Source organism: Patella vulgata, chromosome 5 (assembly GCF_932274485.2).
Source record: "Patella vulgata chromosome 5, xgPatVulg1.2, whole genome shotgun sequence".
NCBI classification, from domain to species: Eukaryota; Metazoa; Mollusca; class Gastropoda; family Patellidae; genus Patella; species Patella vulgata.
The window spans coordinates 34,243,423-34,265,937 of NC_065883.2; the positions used below are offsets into that span (position 1 = coordinate 34,243,423).

At 32.2% G+C, this 22,515-nt stretch overlaps 1 protein-coding gene across 1 annotated transcript in view; it reads right to left on the reverse strand.

Annotated features, from left to right (window-relative positions):
• LOC126821250 (kinesin-like protein KIF16B) overlaps window positions 1–22,515 on the reverse strand; it is a 47,586-nt gene that overhangs the window by 6,443 nt on the left and 18,628 nt on the right. Inside the window, exons 12-32 of the mRNA XM_050549636.2 lie at window positions 22,097–22,216; window positions 19,658–19,755; window positions 19,109–19,183; window positions 18,287–18,340; window positions 16,753–16,812; window positions 16,310–16,432; window positions 15,838–15,889; window positions 15,255–15,392; window positions 14,841–14,923; window positions 14,282–14,415; window positions 13,424–13,474; window positions 12,497–12,650; window positions 12,197–12,310; window positions 11,281–11,442; window positions 9,092–9,900; window positions 7,213–7,336; window positions 5,057–5,202; window positions 4,313–4,492; window positions 3,720–3,768; window positions 3,453–3,497; window positions 363–470 (exon numbers count right to left, since the gene is read on the reverse strand). Coding sequence (XP_050405593.1) covers window positions 363–470; window positions 3,453–3,497; window positions 3,720–3,768; window positions 4,313–4,492; window positions 5,057–5,202; window positions 7,213–7,336; window positions 9,092–9,900; window positions 11,281–11,442; window positions 12,197–12,310; window positions 12,497–12,650; window positions 13,424–13,474; window positions 14,282–14,415; window positions 14,841–14,923; window positions 15,255–15,392; window positions 15,838–15,889; window positions 16,310–16,432; window positions 16,753–16,812; window positions 18,287–18,340; window positions 19,109–19,183; window positions 19,658–19,755; window positions 22,097–22,216 — 2,879 coding nt within the window. The remainder of the gene's footprint in view (window positions 1–362; window positions 471–3,452; window positions 3,498–3,719; window positions 3,769–4,312; window positions 4,493–5,056; window positions 5,203–7,212; window positions 7,337–9,091; window positions 9,901–11,280; window positions 11,443–12,196; window positions 12,311–12,496; window positions 12,651–13,423; window positions 13,475–14,281; window positions 14,416–14,840; window positions 14,924–15,254; window positions 15,393–15,837; window positions 15,890–16,309; window positions 16,433–16,752; window positions 16,813–18,286; window positions 18,341–19,108; window positions 19,184–19,657; window positions 19,756–22,096; window positions 22,217–22,515) is intronic.

The window sequence follows — 22,515 nt, forward strand, 5'->3', positions numbered from 1 at the left end:
TCATAGTGTGAGAGTAGCATTAATTAAGACACAACCTAGATTGTTCACATATATTTCAAAAGTCAGAAATATGTACTATTTCAATATAAAGAAATCTATATAAACCATTGTAAGTCTAAATTGACCATAACTTAAATTTATAATTGGTAGATTTTAATAATTCTTTCAATCAAAATGAGTTTTTTGGGGTTTTTTTGTTAAAAGTACTTTTGATTGTGTATGGTTTTATAGTAGTTAATCCTCTATATTATTCTGGCTTTAATTATTATAATGTTGATTAAACATAACCCTTAAATTACACATTATACTTTGAATAGGTTCTAATAAACAATGTACTTTAGAAATAATCTTGTAACAAATACCTTAACTTCATATTCATGATGTGAATTACTGCCTTTACGAAGAACATAATTTGGTATTGTTATTTTTATTTTAGGTGCTGGTCCTGTAAAACTACCAGAACTGCTGGACTGAAAATACAATACATAGTATCTTTAGAATTTATATAGCTTTTTTAAACTATCTTTAAATGGTAACATCAAACACTGCAGCAAAAAAGTGTAAACATTTTCCCATCAGTACATTGAGTTTTTCATGTTAAAACCCCACTTTAAACTAACATGTCTAAAACAATATACATTTTTACTGTTACCGTTATTATTCAAACTAATTTAAAAATTTTATTGTTAAACAAGATATTTTGGATTTGTGATTGAAATACATAATTTACCCTTTTGATGATAAATTTGGAATCTCACCATAGTAAATATTGATATTTACAATAACCAGTGGCTGCCAGGCAAGATACGCCCACATTTTGCAAGATATAGACAGAGAACAAGCTAAACACAAAAGCGATTTTTCGTACAATCAGGGGCCACATACTCTTACACAATTTGAGTACAAAGAGTGGCCATTTTGTCCGGCAGTTTCATTTCGATTTTCCCAAAATATACCAATTCAACCTTCAATAAGGTGGAATGGTTTTAACATTTTTTAAGATCAGATAAAAAAATTGTGACTTCTAGAGAATCCACATGCTAAAAATGCGATTTTTCGAACAATCAAGGGCCATAATCCAGGAAGTTACGTTCGGATATGTGCAATTATCAAAAAGAACCAAGATCTGTCTGATTAACTCAACCAACATTGTGGTGTAATGGTGATATATTCAAACGTTTTTAAATCGGATAATAACTGTGACCTTTAGAGGAGAGGGACCACAACCTAAAAACATGATTTTTCGTACAATCAGAGGCCATAATTCAGGAAGTTACAATCCGATATGTGCGAATATCGAGAGGAACCAAGATCTTTGGGTTATAAACATGCATTTCAAGTGTCATCAAAATCGGATAAAAATTGTGATCTATAGAGGGTCCACAACCTTGATATACCAGATGTTAACACTATTTGCGTACGAGGGTCGGCTATTTTCCCCGGCAGTTTTGGTCTGATTTTCATTTGAACTCGACCTACATTACGGTGTAGTGTTGATAGATTCAAACGTTTTTTTTAAATCAGATAATAATTGTGACCTTTAGAGCAGTGATGGGATTTCAAAATTTTTCTTGTCGGACATTTTTACCGAAAATAAAGGGACATAACTCTTATCGTTATTTAAGATGGCAGTTTTTAGACCACACACAAAAATCATGTGTAAACAAAATATTCAAATTCGTCCGTAATAAAAAAAAAAATAGGTGCCGTACGGTATTCAAATTTATGTCAGTAATATTCCTACAAAATTCGTAATACGATAGATTGAAAGCGTGCTGACTACTGCCGATCTGTACTGTTTCAAATTCCTCCAAAATTACCGTATTTTTCGGGTCATAAGTCGCTACATTTTTCAGCAGAAGTCCGGCATTCGTCTTATACTCCGTTACGACTTATGTACAGAGGGTAAGAAAATGATATCCCTAAATTTTTTGGGCAATAAACGTCGCTCTACCGCAACGAGCGAATGACACCATCCGCTAAATAATAGCACTGTACTCTAGCACGCGCTATCGTCTAAAACAAGTAAGTACTTACACTATTCCAATCGACATATTCATCAACATTGCCTAGATTATTTATTTCTTTACTTAAAAACATAAACCCCATTCAAAATATGATCATAAATTCGAGAATATGCCATCAAAATAGAATCTTTTCTTCGACATTAGAAGCGTGTATTTAGTCACATATTCATTTCAGAATTTCATGCGTCTCGCGAGATTTATAATACAGGTTCAGTTGTCGTACTTTAACCGTCTGAAGCTGTTTTTCTTTCAAGTTTAATCAGATTTTCTTCAAACAAGGACAACTTTGCTCTGAAAATTCTAAACACGCTTCGAACGACGCTATTTTGATAACTTCTTTCTAAAACCGGCAAATTCGTAGGTACATATCACTTACCGTCATACAGTCGAAGCTACATGTAGAGTAACGGAATCTGCCGAGGTTTTCCTAGTGCAGTAACCGCGTGCGAGCAATGTCTAATATTTTTCGGATATGTGTGTGTGTGAAATAGCTTTATTTAACACTCGCTTCCACCGAAGTGATATCGCAGACGAATTACAATGATTGTCTATTGATCTGGGCGATATATACTCTTACAATATGTGACTTCTATGACTAGTTTATACATATTGTCGGCTCACATCAATGCGATTAAAATGCCCGACAATCAGGTGAAAATTATGACCTCTAGAGTGTCCACAATTCATGAAGTTATGGTCCAATACATGCCAATATCGAGAGGAACCAAGATCTTTGGGAGATAGACCTATATTTCAAGATTCGTCAAAATCAGATAAAAATCGTGACCTGTAGTGTGTCCACAAACAAATTGTGGACGGAAGGATGGACTGACACAGGGGCGACGGCATAATACGTCCACATGAAAATTAAAATGTAATTGAACATTACATGATATTTGGAATGTAATTGATAACTGTTCCATTTAAATGTTTCATTATATGTCCACTGCTACAAACTGTTCCATTTAAATGTTTCATTATATGTCCACTGCTACAAATTGGGTAAGGATTAATATTTTATTACCACTACGAAAACCCTTGCACTTGCTTTCCCTCCAGTCTTTTAACTCTAAAAGATTATGTATTTTTCATTTTAATTTCCAAAATATCTAAAATCAAATATTAATTATCAGAACTAATTAAAGAGTATTAACTAGATACAGGATAAATACAGAACATATACTGAGGTCCAAAAGAAAGTATACACACTAAAAGTATGACTAAGTTTTGTTTAGATTAAAAACATTTGATAAAGCATTACTGAGTTTGTCTCTTGCGTCCAAACTCAACATTTCTAAGCAAAATAAAAATGTGAAACAAATTGACATTCTACCCTAATACCGTATACCATGGAAAAACGACTTTGGTTGATGCGGCACAAAATGCACTTTCTTTTGGACGTTAGTATATCTATATTTAACTTACATGTCTTCTACGAGATAGATCATTTGTTGACTGGTTCACATTTGTCTGAATTAAATAATAAGATCAAATTTATTTTGCAATACATCATATTTAATAGTTTTCATGTGATTACACTAACAGTAACTGGGTAAATATTTTAGGAAATAAACGACAGTCTAAATCTAATTGAATCTGTTATGAAATAAGGACTTGCTATCAGTTACACAAGAAGGACTAACTGAATTTGTTACAAAAGAAGAATAAACTCTAACAAAGAAAAAATCTTACCATAACTTGGTTACCATAAGGATTAGACTGACTAGTTACTTTATTATTTCTGAAAATAAAATAACTTACTCAATTATATAAGCTTATTTATAGAGTAAAATGAAGTTTGCAATGAGCGAAAAAGTTAAGCTAACTTTTACAATTCAAGCTGGGTTTAAGTACTTTCATTAGAAACCCCCCTTTAGGGTAAGCTACATAAGTTTTACATTTAAGATATCATTATTATTCTTATTAATTAGTATCATTTTTTAAGCTAATAGCATAGTAGTAAGTATATGTCATATTTTTACAAGTAGAGTTATATTTTCATAGTGTATCTAAGTGGAAAGAGAAGGGTTATATTATATGGTTTTATATTATAATTATTACCACTTTCAAACTATGTACTAATATTATACTTATTATGTTATTTGTATATTTACAGGGTTTTTTTTACTTTGGCCATGGTCAAAGACAATAAACTACTTTCATAAAGAATCCGTGTGTGGTCATTTCAGCCCCGGCATTTGACCCCCTTTACCAATAAGTTTAATTCATCATAAACATAACGTCTTTGTTTAAGCAGATAGGATTTCATTGTACAATTTACTTACTTGGCTGCTAATTTAGCTTTTAAACGTCTTATTTCACGAGCATGTGTTAATTTTAACCTCTGCATCTCTTGATCACGTTCTGATTTATCTTTCTCTCTTTCTAATCTCCTTTGTTTATCTCTTTCTAATTTCTCTTCAAAAACTCTTCTCTTTACTTCTTGTTCTACCATTCCATTTATTCTACAATAATATAATATACAAATATAATATCATACCATAATATTTATTCTACAATAATATAATATACATACATGTATATATCATATTATACCATTATATTTATTCTACAATAATATAGTATACATATACAAATATAATATCATATCATATTACAACATAATATTTATTCTACAAATTTAATATCATATTATTCTACAAATATAACATAAATGTACATATTAAATATAATATTTTAAAATTATATTCATTGTACAATAAAATTATATACTGATATAATATCATATTTACCAATATTTATATTTAATCTACAAATATAATCTACCAAGAATATATTTTGATAAAAATGTCTTAAAAACAACAAATCGCCCCCATACCAGTTCCTGATTCTTTTTAACATATAAGGTATGAAAAACTTCTAAATGAAATATTTAAACACTCGAATACTGTTCAATTAACCATGCCCTATGATTATATGGATTTCATCTGGAGTTATGTGTATAAAAGTTTAAAATATTTGCATGTGTGTATACTGTTAACTAAATTCTAGTTCTTTATTTCTCTTACCTGTCTTGTTTCTCCAAGTCTTGTAATTTGAGTTTTTCAAATTCTATTTTATCCAACTCCATATCTCTTTCTTCATCAAACTGTCGTTGTTTATTATCTATATCACGTTTAGCTTGTTCCAATAATTCTCTCGTTGATTCTAAATTCTGAAATATAATGGGATGACATACCTGTTTTAAGTTTCCTTCAAAAATAATTTTCTAATCTACATAATACACAACAGAAATCAATTTTTAGGTCTTAAGCTTTGTTAATTTGATATATATTTACACCTGTTACATATCTAACAAATCAGTCAAGCTAATGTCCCCTACTGCAATCGCAAAATAAATAGATGACAGATATTGCACATTTATTTTTTTGAAAATTATCAACCAATCAAACTAATTATTTCTACCTAGTCTAAAGAAAGCAGAAAATATTCACAATCGAACTCAGTCAAGGTTTCATCTCTCTCCATCAGTTTTAATTAACCTATGAAATTGCTTAGCTCTGATTAGTTTATTGCGGAAAATGTTAATCATTGAACTCAGTCAAGGCATTCACCTAATAAACACCTACACTACGTTTAAACATTCTACCCTCAATTATTGTGTATCAACGTCTTGACCAATCTGACTGAAGTCTCTACTTGGCCTAAGCAGAAAATGCTCATCATCTCACTTAGTCATGGTATTGATGTAATGAAACTATACAGGAAGTTTCACCACTATCACTCAATTAGAATAAATGTTATCGATCTCCAAAGGCTTGACCAATAAAATTGTTTATCGCTCTGCTTACCCTAAGCAGAAAAAGCTCATTATCAAACATAGTCAAGGTATTGATGTAATGAAACTATACACCAAGTTTCATTACTCTCTTTTAATTAGAACCAAAGTTCTCTATCAAGGCATTCACCTAATAAACACCTACACCAAGTTATCCCTACTTAGCCTAAGCAAAAAATGCTCATCTTTGATCTCCATCAAGGCATTCGCCTAATAAAAACCTACACCAAGTTTGAACATTCTAGCTCAATTAGAAGGAGAGTTATTGTGTGCTAAAAAGGCGGGGGATGGGGGAGGGGGTGGATGGCCGATTGTTAGCGTGTGAGCGCTGTATCATCAAGTCTGTCATTGAGCCAACTGGCGTGGTTTTGATTCCCCGGTTGTACTTGACAAGGAGTTGGGTCGTCTGTCAAACCCCGTGGGTTTTCTCTGGGTTCTCCAGTTTCCTCCCTCTGCTAAAGACCCCAAGCGAATTATTGAAATAAAATTGAACCATATGTTAATCCTGAAATGACTTAGTTTGTGTCAAGTGGACTTTAAACCCCATCTCTCTCTCTCTCTCTCAAAAAGGCGGGGGACAATAATAGGATGTCGAGCAATACCTGCCCAACAAAAAGATAATGTCATTTTAATGCATATTTGTAATCATATTCAAATATATGTATCTAAATATTTAATATATTTGTATCTAAAATCTAATATATTTTTATCTATCTACTAAATTCTTCCTAATTTTGTTCTATCTTGTATTAGCTACTAATGCTTTTAAAAACATATGATTTAATAATATTATCTAAACACTAAATAGCCACTAGAATTAAGCAAAAGTTGTGTCTGGATTATAATATGTATTAGTTTATATACGGTGAATGGTACATACCAGGAAACAGTCAGTTGACCTGGTCACCTGATTTTATTATGAAGTAAACATGATTAAAACAATATAAATGGGTAAGAATCACATATTTTACATAGTCTTATCCATGTATGATGTCGAAAAGAATGTACTCATCATATGAACTTCCATAATATCTGTACAATAAACAATTCATCTTTTAATATTTAAAGGCAGATCACAAGTAACTTGTAGTTATTTCATGGTTGTTAATTATGAAATGTATGGAAAGGTATAACTTGACTTGGTAGTCCTAAGTTTTATTTGTTTTCAGTCAGTCTTCAGTTTAGTCTTTGATTTGGATGTAAAATCATTAGGTCAGTTTTGGTATATGAATATAGTCCATATAAGCATATTTATTGAGTGATGGTTGAAACATGCATTTTCAAATTAAAGTACTTAGAGTACCATAAAACATAGTTCACTAAAATGACATTCACAATTAGAAATTTCTGGCATGCAAATTGGCAGGTTTCTGGCTCAAGACTTACCTCTAATTGCTGTTGTAGTTTAATTTGTTCTTCTTTTAGTTCTACATGTAAACTACCTGTACCAGTACTTTTATTATCATCTATATTATTATTACCCATTGTTTCAGCTTTAATCTTTAATAACCTGATTAAAACAATTACAAAATATTCTATCAATACTTGGATTCATCATAATCACTAGGAGGTATTTTTTGTCTTCATTCAAAATTTAAGCTCAACAGATTGAGTCAATGTTCCTTGTGAGTTCTAATGTCGATACAGTAAACCAAAAGTCAAACTAAAATTGGTAAAGAAACTTTTCAATACTTATCAAAATACCACATTAGATCAAACCCATCTAATACTTTAAGAGTCACAGTGAGTGAGCTCTATGCTAAAAAAACAAGCCAACAGTGAGGCTGATGTCCCCCGCCGAAATAGGAAAATAATTAGAGAGTTATTGTGTTCCAAAGTCTCAGCAAATCAAATTGCTTATCGCTCTGCTTAATCTGAGCAGAAAATGCTCATTATCGATCTTAGTCAAGGTATTACTGTAATGAAACTATACACCAAGTTTCATCACTCTCACTTAATTAGAACTAAAGTTATAGTGTCCCAAAGCATCAACCAATCAAATTGTTTATCTCTGCTTACCCTAAGCGGAACGGACAGACAAACAGACAGACGGACGAACCCATTTTAATAGTTCCCTGCTTTCTTCGAAAGGCGGGGGACAATAAGCATGAACATTTACTCAATTCGAAGATCAACCAATCAAATTGTTTATCTCTGCTTACCATAAGCGGAACGGACAGACAGACAAACAGACAGACGGACGAACCCATTTTAATAGTTCCCTGCTTTCTTCGAAAGGCGGGGGACAATCAAAGTAGGAGAGTTATTGTTTTCCAAAGTCTCGACCAATCAAATTGCGTATCGCTCTGCTTACCCTGAGCAGAAAATGCTCATTATCAAACTTAGTCAAGGTATTACTGTAATGAAACTATACACCAAGTTTCATCAATCTCACTTAATTAGAACTAAAGTTATCGTGTCCCAAAGCATCAACCAATCAAATTGCTTATCTCTGCTTACCCTAAGCTGAAAATGCTCATCTTCGAACTCCATCAAGGCATTGACCTAATCAACACATACACCAAGTTTGAACATTCTAGCTCAATTAGGAAGAGAGTTATCGTGCCCCAAAGTATCAACCAATCAAATTGCTTATCTCTGCTTACCCTAAGCGGAAAATGCTCATCTTCGAACTCCATCAAGGCATTGACCTAATAAACACATACACCAAGTTTGAACATTCTAGCTCAATTAAAAGTTATCGTGTCCCAAAGCATCAACCAATCAAATTGCTTATCTCTGCTTACCCTAAGCGGAAAATGCTCATCTTCGAACTCCATCAAGGCATTGACCTAATCAACACATACACCAAGTTTGAACATTCTAGCCCAATTAGGAAGAGAGTTATCGTGTCCCAAAGCATCAACCAATCAAATTGCTTATCTCTGCTTACCCTAAGCGGAAAATGCTCATCTTCGAACTCCATCAAGGCACTGACCTAATAAACACATACACCAAGTTTGAACATTCTAGCTCAATTAGGAAGAGAGTTATTGTGTCCCAAAAAGTGTGACGGACAGACAGACGGACAGACAGAAGGACAGACAGACGGACAGACAGACAGACAGACAGACAGACGGACGAACCCATTTTAATAGTCCCCTGCTTTCTTCGAAAGGCGGGGGACAAAAAAGTTATATCAAGTAATATGTTTTGTAAAGCCTTTGACAGATCACCATTCAAATTGAATGTCCTAAACTATCTTTAAGACAAGCAGTTCTCAACTTATTTGTAAACTAACATTAAAGCTGACTTTATGACTAACCTTTGTTTCTCTTCTCGTAACTTACTCAATTCCAACTCAGTTTCTTCTTCTATTCTTTCCAATTTAGAATTAATGGCAGACACAGATCGAGACATGTCTTCTTCTTTTCTAGAAAGAGTTCTAGTTACTCTTTCTTTATTACTTCTAATAGTAGAGAGTTCATCTTGCACATTGTTCACTCTCTCAGCACTTTGTTTCTCCGCCTTTAACATTTCCTGATTTGATTCTAATAATTTGGATTCACTTTTCTGCAACATTTTTGTCTTAACTTTTATTTCACTTTCTAGTGTTAATATATCCGGTGATCGAGTTTGTTTAAGATTGTCCCGTTCTTGGTAAATACTGTCTAAATCGGAACGTTTTTGTCTTTCCCAGGAATCCATCTGTTTTTCCATCTGGTCCAACATATCTTTTTCCCTCAATGCAATTTTATCTTCTTCTACTTTAAGAAGATCTCTCGCTTCTTCCAATTCCTTTCTTTCTAACTTCAGCAATTTTTTCTCACTTTCGCTGGTGTCAGGTGATGTTAATTTTTTGTACACCCTTTGTTCGTGTTCCTCAAGGTCTTTCCATGCCTCTTCCAATTGCTGATTATCAACATTAATTTCCTCCAACCATTCTTTCCATTTCATATTGTTTTCTCTATCTTTCTGGGAATGTATTTCTTTCATTTCTTGTTCTTTTTTATCCATTTGCCCCAACTTCTCTTTGTAACCTGGATTTTCTGATAAAAATTGTTCAGTTTCTTTTTCTAACGTTCGCTTTAAACTATCTAGATTCTTCTTTTCTGTGCGTATTCTATCAAGTTCCTGAAATCAGTATTTGTCAAAATTAGGGAATTTACTTTTTCTAAAAACACAAATTGAAGAGAAAATCCATCTGTATTTATATTCTAACAAAAATTAGATGATGATGACAACTATTCAGATCAAGTTTTAGAAAAACTATAGTTGCCCCCATTCAAACCCTACCTTTAATTAAAGAATGTGTTTCTGATGTCATTAGTACTACTAGTAATACTACCAGAAATGGTCATGTTGATACAAAATCAGTTGGGGAGCCACAGTGGCTAAGTGGTTAAGACTCTGGCTCGCTAGCCTGGAGGTCACGTGTTCGATCCCTGCATTGGTCGAGAAAGATCATCGATGTAGTTTCCCCTTGTCAGTGGTGCAGGACGGAGGACCTGACAAGGATAGCTGTCTAGACGTTCGGATGGCATGAAAAACTGAGGTACCATGTATACATTGGCATGCATATAAAAAATCCCTTAGGAGTTGGAATTCAATATAAGAGTAGGGTAAAGTGCTATTACCCGAGCAAAATTTCCCTCATAGCACACAGTATGGCATATGCCCAGTATAGGAGCAGAACAGGGGGACATTAAACCCCATTTCATTTCATTTGATTTCATTTCACTAAATCAGTTGCTACCATTTCCAATTGATAGTTGCTTTGGTTCCATCAGTGACGTCATGAGCACAATCTTTAATTTAGTATAACGATTGAACAAAGAAACCTATTATTGGAACATATAAATACTGTTAGGTGAACCATCTCCTTTAAGTTGAAGAATAAGAAAGTGCTACAGTATTTAGCAAGGTACCAGTAATCTTAAATCTTAACCTAAATTTGACTCAAATCTGAAGTTTGATACTCCTTTTTTAGTTTTTTTCTGAAATTGCGTACAAAATTATTAGTTGCTTGCTAACCTGGAGGTCCCGTGTTTGATCCCTCAACAGTTGGAGTTCAATAGAGAGAGAGAGAGAGAAATGAAGTTTAACGTCCACTCGACACAAACTAGGTCATTTCGGGAATAACATGGTTTAATTTTATTTCAATAATTCGCTTGTGCGTAGGGGTCTTTAGCAGTGGGAGGAAACAGGAGGACCCGGAGAAAACCCACGAGATTGGACAGGCAACCCTACACCTTGTCACATACAACCGGGGAATCGAAACCACGCCAGTTGACTCAATGACAGGCCTTATGATACAGCGCGCACATGCTAACCATTCGGCCATCCAACCCAGCGGAGTTCAATATAAGAGTAGGTCGTAGAGCCACTGTTCGAGCAAAACCAACTTCATAGCACACTGTATGGTGTATGCAGAGTCGGAGCAGAGCGTTAAACACCATTTCATTTCACAAAATAATTATTTATCTTCATATTTTTGATTGTAAAATGACAGACCTGATTTTTAAACATTGTATGAGCTTCTAAAGATGAGTTTAAATTTTCTTCTAATTCATTTATTTCTAACTGTTTCTCCATCTCTTTCTCATCAAATTCTTTTAAACCATTCTCACAGTTGATCTTTTCTTCATCATATTCTTTCTCTAGATCTTCTATTTCCTGAAAATACAATCAGTATTCTAAAATATCACATATCAAACACATAAGGTGTTTTTTCCTTTTAAATTCAAATTTCATGTACATGCTCCATTGACTTGGAAACGACAAATTTTTCAGAGCATACATAACAAAAGTTCCCTTAGAAACGCCATATTATGTTTATCAGGTGTTCAAATTACAGAAGATATATTGTAATGATGACTACAATAAACATTAAATGTTACTATATTACTTAATTAATGAAAATTCCTAATGACTGATCAATATCCATTGTTTTAGTTATGGATTTTGCAAAAGATACGACAATCTTGAGCTATGTAGTGTTTGATAGAACCAAATCTAATACTTCTATTTATTTTCTTATGAAATACCAATAGTGTAACATTAACCATCTCGAATATAAATATTAAAGTCTAGGTCAAATAGGCTCTTTATGATTATATTGCACATACATTTACAAACACTGCAACAGAGGAGAAAAATTAATATTTCTAACAAATGTCTTATCAGAAAATTTATCTTTGTAATGCTACGTAATATGACGAGAATATAATTGAAGCACAATTTGTTCTCTTAATAATTGATAAATACTGCTGTTTTAGAGTAAGTTGATCAGTTGGCTAAATTTGGCCGTCCTCTAATATTATTTTGTTGACAAGGAATGACAGTAAGAATGTCATTTTGGTTCAAATAAATACAGATAATTAAAAAAAAAAAAGTTTGGTAGTCTCAAGGAAAAATAGATATATTTTACCTGTTTTAGTTTCTCTTTCATTCTATTCTTCATATCTAACTTAGTCTGTTCCTGGTTTTCTAGGAATATGAGAGTATCTTGTAAAGTTTTAGGACCATATTCACCTAGTGGACTCTATAATATATAAATATACCATATAACTAACAAACATAGGCATACAAGCCAGGGCTGGGGGGGGGGGGGGCAGTTACCCCCATTCATGATGGATGAACTAACATAGACCCCATAAAGATGTTGATAGTTTGACTTTTTAAAACTAATACAATAATACAACTTTCTACAATAAAATTTTCTTATTACCTCTTTTATTTGTAAACGTAAATTGTCAATTTCGTCTGTTAATATTGCTAGACATTTCTGTTTACTTAATATTTCTTCTTCCATTGCTGCCATTCGTGATTTCCTTTCTTCCTCAGCTTCTTGATATGCTTGTTCTAACTGTAAAATATCTTGTCTAAAAAGAAATATATACAATTTGTAATAATTATAATAGCTGCTTATTATACCATGCCAAAAGATATATGGCAAATGATAAGTTGATCTGGTGCAATAATCAAAATACTTGATTTTGGAACAAGGACATAAACGATATTTATTCATCTGTATTCCCCCAAAATGATGAGAATAGACAGCTTTATGGATTCCATTCAGTAGGTTTATTAACTGCAAAGTTTTAATAGGTTATTTTCAATGTTATCAAAAAATACTACAACCAAAACTGTTATCAGACCTCCCAATCGATTGTAACGTCAAGATATTTCTATCTTTGTGAGGTGTCAAAATAAAGAAATGGCAGCATCAAGCAGCAAAGCATCTTTAATAATATCAACTAAGATGGTTACTAATTTAGTAGAATATGATGTTTCAATAATGAGAATAAAGTCTCACGAGCCATCGATTCTCACTCATTAAAGAATATATTATTAGGCAAAACAGTCAAATGAAATATAGTCATGGGATCATTTAAAAACAATGAAATACTAATATTATTAGCAAGCCAAAATACTGTGCATAGTAATAAAACACCAGAAATATCATCAAAATGTTCTAACAAGAATAAATTTTTAAAAAATGTTTTGAGTTTTTTCAAAAAAAAAATTCTCTAAGATTTGTTATGTACTGGTTCTATCTGCAATTAACTTGTGCACAGCATGGAAATTAACTTGGTAGTGAAAGAGTTAAGTTATACAAAAATCTATAAGTACTTCAATAGTTATTCTTACTTACCTTTTTACTTCTAATTTCTTGATATCTTCTTTATGAGATGTTTCAATGTCCCTGAAGATATATTATAGATTTTAGTGGTAATTTGTTTAAACTGGGGGGCGGGTGGGGGGGAACTTAAATAATAAGTTTTATTCATTCAAATTCATGTTATGCTGCTAAAATATCAAAATCTCATTCTGAACACAAAATTTAATATATCACGTTTTGTGGAATAAGAAATATAAACACTATAATGTTTAATGGGATCATGTCTAAAGTGACATCAATGTCCCTATTGCTGCCATAAAACAATCCATAACATGTAGAGTCAATTCAATATTAAGCAAACACAAAAATTGTCACATAGCTTATATGTTGGATATGTCAATCAATCATTATCAGTCATACATTGTACAGTAGGTTGCTTCACATATTTATTTATGACTTTCTTACTAGTATATAAACATTATATCTAAATCTCTATATAAACATTTTATATCATTGTATTTTCTAGTCTAATGAATTTACTTCGTTCTCCCAAACGTATATACTAATGTAGCAGGGATTGTGACTTATGAACCTCTACAGATAGGTCAGAAAGATCAAGACCTTCTTTAAGTATTCAAACAGAAGGGTAGGCTTTTCTTAGCTGTCTGTTAATTTGCTAGTGCGAAGACCAGATTTTGTGTTCAACTTCAAGACGAAACTAAAATTAATGGAAAAAACAACTTTGTAATCTTTCAAAACAAAACTCTAATAGTATAGAAATTTGTCTCATCACTAATTGAAATAACTGATCAATAAACCCAATTCTACATTTTATTTTGACCTAAATCAATCAGGTTTAACTTGTTAAACAGTTAGAGAATGTATACTTACCCTAAAGTCATAAAAGATACATTATCAACTGATCTATAGAGATTATCAGCTGATTTATATAAATCTGTTAAAGATCGGGTCAATAATGATGTTCTGGAATGGGACAGCAGTGACGTATTTAAGTTGGAATTAGACTGAAAAAAAAAGAATTAGTGTCCTTTCACCAATGAAACATGACGTTGCCAGTTAATGAATATACACCTATTAGCAGCATTGTGAAAGTGTAGTAATTTAAGTTATCAGGATCAGGGGTAATAACTACTTACATAATTTATAAGGTCTACAGAGGGTTTTAATGGAAAATCATAGAAAGCCCAGACCTGCAGTGTGTTAACAAGGTTTCAATGAGGACCTCAGTAATTCTTCAAAAAAATCTTAATTTCAACAGGATTCCATATTAGAACTAACCTAACTATCCCACCAAGTTCAAAACAAAAATATAGTTAAACTCTGATCTGAAGAGTGTTTACAACTGAACAGACAGTGAGGACAAAAATATACTCCCACACAATTGAGACAGTATGGCTAATAGATTTTAAATTAATTTATTAAAACAAACCTTGCTAAGTTCTCGAAGTTTTGCTGCTTCAGCTGGATTATTAAATCTAAACATATTAGTATGACCTAACAGTATAACAGCTCCTGTAATAGAAAACCTTGTATTTAATTACCAGTAAATAAAATTGATAGATTATATAGTAGGGTCCCTATCTACAATTTTAATTCAATCAATAAAAATATGTTTCTTATAATATAAATGTATACCCTAAATACACATACATATATATACACATGTAATACAGAGACAGATAATACACATAGGATAGATACAAAGATGTACACATTTAATACACATAAGAGTTAAAATACAATAAATACACAATGATACATTTAACAAGTTTATACCTATAATACACTAAAACATGAATCAAACAATATAAAGAACACTTATGATAATTATATGATTATTTACCTTGTTGTAGTCTAGTAGGTTCTGTAATATTTGTTCCATTAACTTGACACAGAGCTTGTTGTGATGGATGTAATGTTACTACACCACTATCATATTCTATCATACAATGATCAGTTAATATATCAGGTCCACCTAATGCTATACAACAATAACAATCATTAGTATTAAAATTAATATCAACATAAAAAATGAATACTTTAATGAATAGGCATCATTTTGACATTCCAGGCTTGCCACTTATCAGTCAAGATAAATAATTCTGACATTTCAGTAATGCTACTTTTGCCAGAATGCCAGAAATCAAGCATGCATAAACGATTGGAATTATACCTGTATTTATGTGACTAATAGTGCATGCATCTCTTTTTATCATGTTTCGTCACACCCGAGGAGTGAGGATAAACATCTATTCTGGAAGTTATTTAATAATTTGATATATATATTCACAGAATAGGAGAACCTATCAAGTACTATTTTCAAGATGAATTCATGGCACGAGAATGATTCCGTTATTTCAAAAAAACAGAGTTATATTCTATGACAAATTTCACAACAAACTAAGTAACATAGAATTCCAACTTACTTATATCTGGAGTTTCTTGTTCATCAGAAATACCTAATGTAGTTATACCTTCCTAAAATAAAATACATAATTTATATATTGATGTAAGTTGTATACACTTACTAAAGAGATCTACGATTGATGTTTTATATCTGTTTCCCTAAAACAGGCGGCAAAACAGCAACATTCCGTTGATTTTATGGTTTAAAATTCTAAAATATCTATTATATACTATAGCAGGGTCAGAAATCATTACATTTCTCAACCATGGAGAAACATACCCTTCTTCATACACATGACCGCCCCATCATTACCTTTTATAACTGATCAAGGCAATAGTTTGAATTTGATTTGTTTTCAAAAATAATGATTCTTTCTAATTTAACCCATGTACAAAGAATAGACCTCACACCCCACACCCACACACACACACAAATTCCCCAATAAATTTAAGCCCCTACCATCTCTGATGTCAACAATATGGAGTACCAACCTTTAAATGATATAACATAACACCAGTACTAAGTCTATCATCATTAATACCAACAAGATGAGGTAAAGTAGAATCTAATACAATACCAACGCCCTCCTTACGTAATCCCAAATTAGATTGTTCCTACAAAACAAATAATAATAATTCTATCATTAAGTTCTAAGGGCTGGTAAAAAATATGTGAGGTTGGGATGCTATTTTCTAATTTGCTTTTTGGTGGAACCGAACTTGAAAATTTGGATTCAGTTGTCGGCTCAGGCCATGAAAAAAGTTCTGCAGGTTTTTGCAATGTGATTGTTGTGGGTATAATGGTAGATAGGTGACCAAATCAAACAAATTATCATTTATATGAGAATTATACAAGAGGTATCCAATAAAATGGAATGCAAAATAACAGTTATTCTAAGAACATAAAAGTTTTGATTAAATTTAGTAGTGTATACCTGTAATATATTAGCCGTTTCTTTCCATTTACCTGCCCATTCTTCTGTTAAAACTTTTATCTGAAATACAGAGGGATAAATACTGTCACAGTGTATCAAGACATATGTCCTCTATAGTAGTAAAGCCATCCAACCATTACACAAGGGTTGTTGCATATTCATTTTTTTTCTAGGTAATGGGAACAATTATAAGCATTATCCACAAGCAGTTGCAATTTAAATTACGCCCACATTTTGCAAGAGATGGACAGAGAACAAGCTAAAAAAGTGATTTTTTGTACAATCAGGGGCTATAATCCAGGATGTTACAGTCCGACACGCATCAATATCTAAAAGAACCAAGATCTTTGGAATATAAACACATATTTTAAGTTTTATAAAAATCGGCTAAATATTGTGATTTTTCGTACAATCGGGGCCATAATCCAGGAAGTTACGGTCCAATATGCATGAATATTGAAAGGAATCGATAAAAATTGTGACCTCTAGAGGGCCCACAGCCATAACATTCGTTTTACATACTTTTACACAATTTGCGTAGAAAGAGCGGCCATTTTGTCGGGCAGTTTTGTTTCGATTTTCCTGAAATTCGAATTCAACCTTCATTATGGTGGAATGGTGATATATTTAAACAGGTTTTAAAATCAGATAAAAATTGTGACCTCTAAAGAATCCACAAGCTAAAAAGCATGATTAATCGTACAATAGGGGGTCAAAATCCAGGAATATTGAAAGGGAACAAGATCTTTTGGATGTTAACATTTATTTTATTCGGATAAATATTGTGACTTCAAGAGGGTCCACAACCTTGGGAGCAGCAATTTTGTCGGTTTTCACAAAATTCAAACCCAATTATCATTAAGGAGTAACAATGATATATTTGAATGGTTTTTAAAATCAGATAAACATAATGACCTCTAGAAATGAAATGAAAGCTAAAATCATGATTTTTCGTAGAACAAGGGCCATAATCCATGAAGTTATGGTCCGAAACATGCTAATATTGAAAAAAAAAAGATATCTTTGGAATATATACCTATATTTCAAGTTTCATCAAAATCAGATAAAAATTGTGACCTGTAGAGTGTCCACAAGCAAAATGTGAAAGGACGGATAGGGGGCAACGACAATGTAAGTCCGCATGAAAATGTGGCCGTATAAACCATTAAGAATTGACTGGCTTCTAGAACTTCCGGATGCCAACATTTGTTACTCAAATCAATGAACATGAACACTGTGTATCAATTTGAAATCAATTGGAAAAATATGCTGCATGTAAATCGACCGATGAGTTACTAGTAATTTTGATCAATTTTTAAGATAACTTGACATATTTTGCAGTGCTGGAACCATGGTTACAACATTCTGGATTATAAGGTATATAACTTATAGCTTCTACTGGTTGCAGACCACAACACAGAAATATAGCTCTAAAACTGTCCAACTTCTTTGTGGTCTTTCAAATTATTTTCAAATGAAAACACTTAAATAAAATAATGTAAAAGGGAAAAAATATAAGATAATTTTAACTTACTCTGGCTTCATTTTCATGTAATTTTTCTTGAACTTTTGGGGAAGAAATAATATCCTGAAAATATATACATAGACTATCCATATATATCTATCTTACTAACATAGCAAAATAATGTTTTAAGGTAGAGTTGCAAGACTGCAAAAAATGTGTCCAAGACAAAGATCTCAAAACAATAACATCCTAATTTCTATATCATCTCAATCTACCGTTAATGATGCCATTTTCAGACCTTTTCTGTGCGATATCTATCCATTAATGTTACGAATAACCAAATGCTTCAACATTTCAAGAAAAAAATTTAAAAACCTAAACAATACATTCAGTAAACAAGTTTATTATGTAAGGAGGTTCTCTAATCGATTGAACATGAACATATGACGAGAAAGCTATGCTATTTCTTCTTAATCTAAGCAAAACTGAATGAATAACCACATAAAAGCTATGTATTGGTTTGGTACTAGTATTTCTCCAGCTTATCAAATTAAACTTCCATCTTCTGGCTATTCAGCCGCATAGATAACCGCATTCTCCAGCTAATCAAATGAAACTTCCATTATACTGGCTGTTCAGCCACATGGATAACCTCATTAAAACTATGTATTCGTTCAAAACTAGTATTTTCCCAGCTCATGAAAAGATGTCTTCATCTGAATAAATATACCTTTATTAGCATGTTATTTATTTGAGGTGTATTTTAAGTTTTCTCTTTATCATGCTGGCAGTAATATGGGGATTAGGTTTTCACAATTATTACAGATATTTTATGCCTTAAAATATCCAACTTTTTCACATATCAAACAGATAATAAAATAATGATTTTACCTGATCACTACCAAGTAAAGCCTTTAATCTAGCTATTTCTTCTCTTAATTCTCTAATTAATCTTACATTAGGATCCTTGTAAATATAAATAATTCAAACATAAATATACGAGAATATATAGATATCCTAACTTTTGATTGTATATACATTCCTACATATTCTCAAAATACGAATTAACTTACTGGAACTGCTGAAATACATAAATAACAATAACAGTATGGCCACATTCAACATGCCAATCCTCTGCTGTTTATAGACCAATCATTTTCAGAGGATTAGATCCCAAAAGAGTTTGTACAGGGCAAATAAATTGTAATGCTTAAAACACAATGATTTTGCATACACTAACTGGTATGTTTCTAATTAAATTTCACTTTTATTTATATATAATTATCATTCATAACAAAACAATAGCTGATGGGTATGTAGAATATTTATATTATACAAATTATTACGGATGTAATCTTGTGATTACACCTGAATGATTGATTTTTATTGTAAATATATAAATAGAGAAATTATCATATTTTATATAAGATGAATATTTACCTCATTGACTGTAGGTCGGTTTATAATATTTTTGGCTCTGTTAGCATATCTTAATGTACTTAATGTTTCTGCATAATTTACATCTGCTGGTGATATGGCTAAAACAGAAACACAAAATAAAAACCTGTGTTGTAATGTTTCACCAAGCAGACATTAACTAATTATAACAGCAGCTAACTTGTCCAAGCAGTCCACATACTTTGTGAATTTTCAAGAGATGGACAAAGAACAAACTAAAAGAAAGATTTTTTGTAAATTCCAGGGTTGTAAACCAGGAAGTTACGGTCCAATATGGGCAAATATCGAAAGAAACCAAGATCTCGGAGATATAAACATATATGTTACGTTTCATCAAAATCGGATAAAAATTCTGACCTTTAAAGGGGCCACAACCTTAGTATCACATACTTTTACACTATTTGTGTACAAGGAGTGGCCATTTTGTCTGGTATTCGCGGTCCAATTTTCACAAAATTTGAACTTAACCTTCACTAGGATCTAACGGTGAAATGTATAAACGATTTTTAAAATCGGATAAAAATTGTGACCTCTAGAGGCTCCACAAGCCAAAATCGCTATTTTTTCGCACAATCCAGGGCCATAATCCTATTAATCTAATTTTATCAAAAAGATAGAGATTTTTGTGTTGTCATAATACAGGTTACCTGAAACTTTTACAATAAAGGGATCAAATTTGTGGCTTCTATTTAATCAAATAACTCAAAGTTTAACCTAAAATAATTCTGACAATAAAATTTTCATTGTTTTTAAGTGACCAAAAGGCCATAAGTCAGTAAAACAAAATGAACAGAATTGTGATTTGAGGTCAACAAAGGGCAATAAGTCAGCAATGCAACCGTATTGGGTGAACATAGCAACTCCCATTTGTTAAATCTGTAAAATATAGGAACAAGTGGTTGTCATGCAAGATAAGCTCACATTTCCCAAAAGACGGACACAAAATAAGCTAAAAAATAAACGATTTTCATACAATAAGGGGCCATAATCCAGGACGTTACAGTCCAACATGTGTCAATATCAAAAGAAACCGAGATCTTTGGGATATAAATATACATTTTAAGTTTCATCAAAATCAAATAAAAGTTGTGATCTATCAATTGACCACCACAAGTTAAGGACACAATTTTTTGTCCAATCAGGGGTCATAATCCACGAAGGTACAGTCCGATACATGCCAATATCGACAGGAATTGAGATCTTTGGTATATAAACCTATGTTTTAAGTTTCGTAAAAATAGGATAATAATTGTGGCCTCTAGAGTGTCCACCCACAGCCTTGGTATCACATACTTTTACACTATTTGCGTACAGGGAGCAACAATTTTGACAGGAAGTTTAGGACCAATATTCGAAATTCAAACAGATCCATCATTATGGGGTTTTAGTGATATATTTTAAACGGTTTTTAAAATTGGATAAAAATTGGGACCTCTAGAAAGTCTACTAGATAGAAACATGACTTTTTCGTACAATCAGGTCATAATCCAGGAAGTTATATCGAAAAGAACCTAGATCTTTGGGATATAAACATATATTTTCAGTTCCATAAAAATTGTGACCACTACAGGGTCCACAAACTTGGTATTACATACTTTTACACTATTTGCGTACATAGATCTTTATATTATAAACATACTTTTGGAAATTAATCAAAATCGGACAAAAATTGTGACCTCTAGAGGCCTAAAAAATTTGTTCGTACAATCAGGGGCCATAATCTATGAAGTTATTTTCTGATACATGCGAAATATCGAAAGAAACCAAGATCTTTTAGATATAAATCTATATTTCAAGTTTCATCAAAACCGGATAAAGATAGGTTGTCTGGCAACAAAACATATGCTCACAGCAGCAAAGTTGTCTCTGCAATCAACGAGAAAGAGAAATGGGGTTTGACATCCACAGGACACAAACTAGATCATTTCAGGACAAACATATGGTTCAATTTTATTTCAATAATTCACTTGCAGGTCTTTAGCAGACGGAGGAAACAAGAGGACCCGGAGAAAACCCACAAGGTTGGACAGTCGACCCTACACCTTGACACCAGTTGACTCAATGACAGACCTGATGATTTAACGCGCACATACATTTATCAAAAAATTTTCGTATTATTAAAGAAGTATCCAATACACATCAACATACACAAAAACTGGACTGAGTAATGGCAATACACACACGCTTTCAATAAACATTAGATAATTGGCAAAATAGTTTTTAGGGTAGTTTTAATTTGTGACAGTGGTGAATTTCTCAATTAGATACAAATGGACTGAATGAAATCGGTATGAAGTGTATGTAGTCACACTGGTTTCATGTACATACCACTTTTATATGGCCATTAAGTACTCATCATAAGCTTTCAGTTACTTATTTTAATCTTATCATTGATTATGTTCAAATAGAGTAATAACTTACTTGCAATCATGATAGTTTTAGCATTACCACCTAAACTATCTTTAAGTAGCCATGTTAATACAGAATCTCTGTATGGTATAAATATTTGTCTTTTTTTACCATCTGATTCACAATTTTCAGCTACAATTAAACCACACAAAATATAAAACAACAAATATATTAAAATTCCATTTAGAATTACCAAATCTCCGTAAATCCAATCAATCTTAAGAAATGGTTTTCATTTTGTGGGAACAATAAGCAGGCAAACTTTGAGTTCCATAACTGCAGTCCTGTAGCATATTCACAAATTGTGGACAAATTAAAATGCTTAGGAAGCTTGATATAAACAGGAGACAACAATGCGTCTACATTTCATGTAAGGGTACAAAAATATGCATCAACATCCCGCGATAGATTCGCGACAAATTCACTTGTCT